General features: G+C 39.8%; 1 protein-coding gene and 1 non-coding gene across 20 annotated transcripts in view; both read right to left on the reverse strand.

The window, feature by feature from the left end:
* Positions 1-8,138, reverse strand: part of CFAP20DC (CFAP20 domain containing) — a 261,187-nt gene that overhangs the window by 68,216 nt on the left and 184,833 nt on the right. For all 19 annotated transcript variants that reach the window (XM_043441990.1, XM_043441989.1, XM_043441972.1 and 16 more), the window contains one exon: positions 4,120-4,323. In XM_043441990.1, coding sequence (XP_043297925.1) covers positions 4,120-4,323 — 204 coding nt within the window. The remainder of the gene's footprint in view (positions 1-4,119; positions 4,324-8,138) is intronic.
* Positions 6,906-6,977, reverse strand: TRNAC-GCA. The gene has a single exon. It is a non-coding gene; the product is annotated as a tRNA-Cys (tRNA).

An 8,138-nucleotide genomic window follows, 5' to 3' on the forward strand; every position in this document is an offset into this window, starting at 1 on the left:
GAACCTTGGCGATTTGACTTCAGAGCCTAGGCTCCTAACCACCACATTATAGTGCTCGGACTGCAGGCACCTTAGTATCAGGAAATCGATGAGGGAATTTGGATAAGAAATGAAATACCAAAGCTATGGTATTAGATGAAGTAAAGTGAAATCACTCAGTCGTGTCCGACTCTTTGAGACCCCTATGGACTGTAACCTGCCAGGCTCCTTCGTCCATGGGATTTTCCAGGCAAGAATACTGGATTGGGTTGCCATTTCCCTTTCCAGGGGATTTTCCCGACCCAGGGATCGAACCCAGGTCTCCCACACTGCAGGCAGACTCTTTACTGTCTGGGCCACTTTCGATGTGAGCATGGTATTAGATAGGGAGGGTTAAGAGGTAAAAAGGAGAGGGGATTCTCAGGATTTGGAGACCAATTGGGTGTGGTAAATGAAGGGGTGGGAGAAGTGGAGATGTCTCTCAAATTTCTGGTTTGAGTGTCAGTGTGGAGGATGGTGCCATCACTGTGACATAAGAAAAGCAGGATATCACTGTGACGAAGTTACGTCTTCTTCCATTGCTTCTTTTTCATTGCCCTGGTACAACTTCTACAAAGAAAATCATGAGCTCCCAGAAAAGACCATAGTAATTCTTGTAAATTGCTCTATTTAGACTCTATACAAGCAACAAGATGCAGAATTCATTAAGGAATGCAATTTTTCATTTGTTGATAGTTCCAATATTGAAATAGACTGAGTTTGATGGAATAATAAATATATCTTATGAATACCAAAGGTAGGTTTTTCAATTATTTTCTCTGTCTAAAAAAACAGACTCAATTTCAATTTCTCATTTGGTCAAATAGAGGGGTTATTAAGTTCATTACCAATGGTTATTTTCAGCTGTAGACTTTTACAGCGAAGTAGTTGTGATGCATGGGGACTTTAGTCCTTGCCACAACAGGACAGTGATGAGGACAGGGTATCCAGGGCAACTAAGAGTTCAGCCTTTTCAGTCTTGAATAATCACTTTCCAGCTTGCCCTTTGTAATGCCGGGTCTCTGAGCTACTTCATGACAGAATCAGTTTGTTCAGGAGGCCACTATTCTCTTTCTTACTTTTGGTTTAAACGGCTGCTAAGAAATATTTTATAAGAAAGGCAGTATTTCAATTCCACTGTAAATGGCATTGGCAAAAATCTGCAACTTACTCTTCTGTTCTTAGCTCTGGCTATCAGGGTACTCTGAGTAACCAGCACACAGGGGTATGTTTTTCTAGGTGGGTACGTACTCTTTAGGACCAAGGTTGCTTGAGGTGTTATGTATGCTTGATAATTCAGTTTAATGAAAGCACAGCTAAATAAGGCAAGACCAACCTGGGAGGGTGGTCAAGGTGGTAAAAAGAACACTAAAGAAAACCTAATACCATCGCCCCCACTACCCCTTATGCTTAGAACCAATTTGTATTCCTCATCTGTGATTTGGAAGTTCTCTCCAGAGTAGAAATCTCAACTTCTGCTAGATATTCATAGCACTCAATTGACAATTAAGTCACATATCAAGAAGTCCATATCATGGAGGCTAGAAGCTTAGATTTGAGAGTCATGCCAAACTAATTCTGTGTCACTTTACTCAAGAGTCTGTTTTCTCATCTGAAAATGGGAACTCAACAGTGCTTACTACATAGGATAGCAGCAAGGAGTAAGTGAGAAACACAATGCCTAGTGTCAGGGCCTCTGAGATTTCTAAGAGCTACAAAGAAAGTGGAGATCTGGGGGAAAAAAAAAGCTACTTTAAAATAGAAAATGAAAACTGAAAAATTGATATTTAACTCAATACTTAAAACATAACTTATCCACTGTTAACTACACTTAACCTTTATGTAATTTTATATAGGCATGAATCAAAGGTGCACAGTTTTATATTTCCTTTCAAAAACTGTCTGGTAAAATATCATATTTATTACTGGATTTGAAAGTGCATTTTAATATGTTTGATCTGATGTTGAATGTAGCATTAAAAGTAAATGTTTGTTTGGTCTATGGAGATCTTAAATGCTTTTAGGTTCTTAAATGGCAGCTCTAATTACCATTATTATAATAAAGATTTTATTCTTCTGCCCCATGACATTTCTTACATTGTGACTGACTGTTCTGTGAATGTTTCTGCCTTGTCTTTTCAATTAAACCATAAGATCCATGAGGATCATACTGAAGAATAGATGGAGTAAAATCACTGGGCTTTGTTTTGGGTTCTACCACTGAGCAGGTATGGAAGCTTGAGTCCAGAATTTAGTTTCTTCAATTGAAAAACAGGCAGACTGTGGCCTGCTCCAGGCCGCCTGCTAGTTTACAGAGAAAATGAAGGGCTGCATTTAAGAGTGCTTTAACCGTATAAACATACAGGATAGTATAAGCTTTGCTGAAGCACCTGCAATGCCTCTCATGGCCAGAGACACAGGGAGGAGTTAGCAAAAATCCGGTGACTTCCAAAAACGTTTTTTTCTGCCACCACATCCAAGCAATACTTGGTTTAGCTATGCTGCTGCTGCTAAGTCACTTCAGTCATGTCCGACTCTGTGAGACCCCACAGACGGCAGCCCATCAGGCTCCCCCATCCTGGGATTCTCCAGGCAAGAACACTGGAATGGGTTGCCATTTCCTTCTCCAATGCATGAAAGTGAAAAGTGAAAGTAAAGTCGCTCAGTCGTGTCCGACTCTTAGCAACCCCATGGACTGCAGACTACCAGGCTCCTCCGTCCATGGGATTTTCCAGGCAACAGCACTGGAGTGGGTTGCCATTGGTTTAGCTATAGTCTCTTCCTTTTTGTTCATTCATTTAATGGATACTTTAAGAACACATACTGAGCCTGTTCTACGTGCCAGGGCTTGTGCTAGGGATCTAAGAATGCAATGAAATACCTAGAGTCTACAGTAAAATTATTCTTTTTCTTTCATTTTCATGTAGGGTTTTATATCTTACCACACAATTAACATACATTATCTGAACGTGCAAACTAAGTCACTTTAGTAGTGTGACACTTTGCGACCCCATGCACTGAAGCCTGCCAGGCTCCTCTGTCCATGGGGTTCTCCAGGCAAGAATATGGAGTGGGTTGCCAGGGCCTTCTCCCGACCCAGGAATCAAACCTGGATCTCCTGCATTGCAGGCCAGATTCTTTATCGTTTCAGTCACCGGGGAAGCCCATTATCTGAAGATAAATAAGATAATTTAAAACAAGACAATGCAAACTAGTACAGCCGCTATGGAAAACAGTGTGGAGATTTCTTAAAAAACTGGAAATAGAACTGCCATATGACCCAGCAATACCACTTCTGGGCATACACACTGAGGAAACCAGATCTGAAAGAGACACGTGCACCCCAATGTTCATTGCAGCACTGTTTATAATAGCCAGGACATGGAAGCAACCTAGATGCCCATCAGCAGATGAATGGATAAGGAAGCTGTGGTACATATACACCATGGAATATTACTCAGCCATTAAAAAGAATTCATTTGAACCAGTCCTAATGAGATGGATGAAACTGGAGCCCCTTATACAGAGTGAAGTAAGCCAGAAAGATAAAGAACATTACAGCATACTAACACATATATATGGAATTTAGAAAGATGGTAACGATAACCCTATATGCAAAACAGAAAAAGAGACACAGAAATACAGAACAGACTTTTGAACTCTGTGGGAGAATGTGAGGGTGGGATATTTCAAAAGAACAGCATGTATACTATCTATGGTGAAACAGATCACCAGCCCAGGTGGGATGCATGAGACAACTGCTCGGGCCTGGTGCACTGGGAAGACCCAGAGGAATCGGGTGGAGAGGGAGGTGGGAGGGGGGATCGGGATGGGGAATACGTGTAAATCTATGGCTGATTCATATGAATGTATGACAAAACCCACTGAAATGTTGTGAAGTAATTAGCCTCCAACTAATAAAAAATAAATAAATAAATAAAACAAGACAATGCCTCCAGTATTACAACACTATTTCAGAACAGTCTTCATGGGAAGTGTTCTCATTCGGCCCTACTTTTCCCGGGCAAGGCTGGGCTTTGTTAAGGAGTGGCTTGATCCCTGATTAAGGCAGTAAACAAAGTTGCAAATCCCTGGACTCACAGGTGGCAGGCAGGAGTTCCACGTGGTTGTGTCGTCACTGCTGGTGCTTATGCTGACATTACAGTTGTCAACCTGGGACGCGCTCAGGCCATAGAGAGCCCCAGTGTCCTCCAGTTCTTCGTTCTGTTGCCGTCGTAGGCTGGCGAGCATTTGCAACTCAGAGTCACTAATCTCACTGGGCTGATAGTTTCTCCAGTCATACTCCTGAGCAAGAGAGAAGAAATTGAAAGAGCAATGAGTCATTTGGCCTTTCTTAATTTTATGGGCTACCAGTAAATGCTACTCTACAGCCTTAGCCCCTACAATGGCTCCCCATTGACAAAGAGGCCCAGATCCTTAATATGCCTTCACATGATGCCCCTGCCGGCTGCCTCACTTTGTCGTCTTCTCCTGACATGTCAGTCACACTGTCCTTCATTCAGGTCCTCAGAAGCATCAAACCCACTCTTGCCTTAGAACCCAAACATGCCAGTTCTTGTGTGCTAATGCCCACCTGTCCATTAGGGCCCAGATTATGTGTTTATCTTCAGAAACACTTTTCCCGACAGTTCAAAACTGGGTCAGTTCCTCCACATTATGTGCTCTCAAGAGAATCCCACAGTGTACATTTTTAGCACCATCACAGCCACAGGTACCTAACTGGTTTTGGAGTCCACAGGTAGTCTATGAGGGCTGCAAAGGCAAGCTCCACGACTGCCTTACTTCCATTGTATTTCCCATACCTGGAGCCCAACCGGTATTTGAGGACTGACTAAACAAAAATTCAAAACAGTTTTTTGGAAAAGAAAAAATCACCTTTCATAAAAAAGTCTGGTTTATAAGAGAATTGATAAATTTCATCAGTGTGAACACTAGGATCAAATAAATTCAACTAACAGTAAGAATGAAGATAACTAATGTTGTTAAAAGCCATCAAATAAAATATGAGCTGAGGATGGGAACAGGTAAGGTCTGAAAGCCAGAAAGACCTCAGAGCTACCATAAACACTGAAACTCATATGGACTTTACTATATATATGTAATCTGTCAAGTCTATGACTATAAATCTTCAGAGGCTAGTATAAATATTATTTCAATGTACAGGGAAGAAACTGGCATATGGAATTTTCAAACCTCTTTTCTCTGGCTTAAACCAAATCTGGTAGCTAACATTAACTTCAACATTGCTGAAATGTTAGCATCACATATGAATGAGCAGTGTGATTTACATCTAGGACTGGCATACAACTTGAAAACAAACTTGAAATCTTTTTGTACATCTGGAATCAGTAATTATGCTCAAAAAGTTTTTTTTTTTTTCCATGACATGTAAGACTTTTTAAGATACTCAAATTTCTAAATTTGTTTTCTTGGATGACTCTCTGAGATAGCTACTGTCTTTTCTTCTGCCTCATTGGGATATAAAAGGTTAAGAGAATTACAATTGAAAAAAATTCTTAGTGTTTCTATGACACTAAAAGCTTTTTAATAAAGCATTATTATCATCATAACTTTGGGGTTATGAAAGCCTGTGATCTAATAATGTGATGTGGAGATTTTCTGCGAAGTTGCCAATGGAAACTCACTTAAATTCTTATAGTTCATGGCTTCAGCAGCTTGGCACCCTTAATAGATGTCATGAGTAAAAGAGTTCATGAGCATTTAATATGCTTAGAGAGTTCTTTGAATAAAACAGATATTACAAGAAGAAAAACAAAGTTATATTCCAAAAAAAGGCACTTTAAAAAGGGAAAAATAAAAACAATTTAAATTCAAAAGAAAAATGGGGAGCAATAAACAAAAAGATGCCCAACATCACTGTCATTAGAGAAAGCAAATCAACACAACAATGAGGGACCAGTCACATCCACTGGGATTGTTATAATACAAAGGATAGACAGTAACAAGTGCTGGCAAGGATGTGGAGAAACTGGAATCCTCATACATCACTGATTGTGATTATAAAATGGTACAGTCACTTTGGAAAAGTTTGGTGGTTCTTCAAAACATTAAACATGGGCCATGGGGCCAGCAATTCACTTACTGGGATATATCCAAGATAACTAAAAATATATGTGTGTACAGAAACTTCCATATGAATGTTCATTGCCAGTATTATTCATAATAGCCCAAAAGCAGAAACCACCAAATGTCCATCAGCTGATGAATGGATTTTTGTTTATCCATACAATGGAGTATTATTAGCCATAAAGATACATGACACAAGATGGACGAATGCTGAAAATATTATGCTAAGTGAAAGAAGCCTGAGACAAAAGGTCACGGATTGTATGATTTCATGTATACGAAATATACAGAAAAGGCAAGTACAGAGATAGAAGGGAGACAGGTGACCGCCCAGGGACTGGGGAGAGACAGAATGGGCAGTGATCTCAAACGAGTTAAGGGGCTTCTTTCTGGGGTGATGCAAATGTTCTGAAAGCAGGCTGTGTTGTAGTAATGGTTACATAATGTCCTGAATGTACTAAAAACTTCTGAACTTTATGGTATATGAATTAATTATACTTCAATTGAAAAAAAAGTAGTTCAGTAATCAGATGTGAAAAAAAGACTAGCCATTTGACTTTGGGCTCAACCGTAAACACATGACTTTCTGTCCTTCAGCTTTTCTGTCAAGAAGTAGAACTAAACATTCTAACATGTCACATGGTGGTGGTGGTGGTGTAGTTGCTAAGTTGTGTCCAACTCTTGTGATCCCATGGACTGTAGCCTGCCAGGCTCCTCTGTCCATGGGATTTTCCAGGTAAGAATACTAGAGAGGGTTGCCATTTCCTCCTCCAGGGGATCTTCCTGACCCAGGGATCGAACCTGGGTCTTCTGCATTGCAGGCAGAATCTTTACCACTGAGCCACCAGGGAAGCCTAACACGTCACATAGGTATGCATTGATAATACACGCTTTTAAAATGAAAAAGGAAATTTTGTTTTCACAATTTTTATTAAGAATAAAGCTTTTATATGTACTTAGTATGATTAATTCAACCATTTTATTTATTTATTATTTAATCTACAAGCCTATTCTGTGCCCGAGGTACAACCTTGGGAGCTAGGACAGAAAAACAAGAGCGAATGGGCCAGTGGTTAAGTCACACAGATCTGAGTCTGGGCCCTGGTTTCACCTTTTACCGGGTGTATGTGATTGGGAAAATCACTTTATCTTTCCATGCCTTAGTTTCTTCATCTGCAAAATGGGAGCATAGTATATACCTCATGGGATTTTCAGTGTACTAAAATACTGAGTATCAAATGCTTAGCACAGTACCTGACAAACAGCTCTACTAAGCGTCTCCAAATTTATGATTTGTGCTCTGTTGTTATTATTCTTTCCTCTCATTTTCTCTGGCCCCTTTCATCTATTCCGTACTATGCTAGGAGAATAAAGAAAAGGAGACACATCTCTGTTCTCATGGAGCTCACAGTGTAGAAAGGGAGAGATAACAGGTATTATAAACTGGGGGATCAACAATACATATGGGATCTAGAAAAATGGTACAGATGAATCTATTTGCAGAGCAGGAATAGAGAGGCCGGAATAGACAACAGACATGTAGACACAGTGGGGAAGTGGAGGGTGACACAAACTGAGAGAGTAGGATTGACATATATTTATGTCAATTATATATATTTTGTACAAAATTACAAAGCAATTATGCTTCAATTAAAAAAATCAGGCTATTATAATGTATCATGATCAATACTACAACAGAGATGTGACTAAGATGCAACTGTCCAGTAGAATTAGAAAAAGCCTCACAAAACCAAAAGTGAGCAGACACACCAGGGTCATGAATAGAGCAACTGGTGGCGGAGAGGTAATTAACTTAGTCTCTTGATATATTCTTGATCTGCAATCTCTTAAACCATTCCAAAACCCCAGAAAAGACTAAATCATTTATATATATATAAAGGCTTGCAATAAAGTCTTCACATTGAAGTAGACCCAGCACAAGATGTCATCTAACTAAGTTATGCAACTCCTAAGAGGCAAAGTGCCTTTAGTAATTCTATCTCTGAAAGACT

This window comes from Cervus canadensis, chromosome 22 (genome assembly GCF_019320065.1).
Source record: "Cervus canadensis isolate Bull #8, Minnesota chromosome 22, ASM1932006v1, whole genome shotgun sequence".
In the NCBI taxonomy this organism is placed as follows: Eukaryota; Metazoa; Chordata; class Mammalia; order Artiodactyla; family Cervidae; genus Cervus; species Cervus canadensis.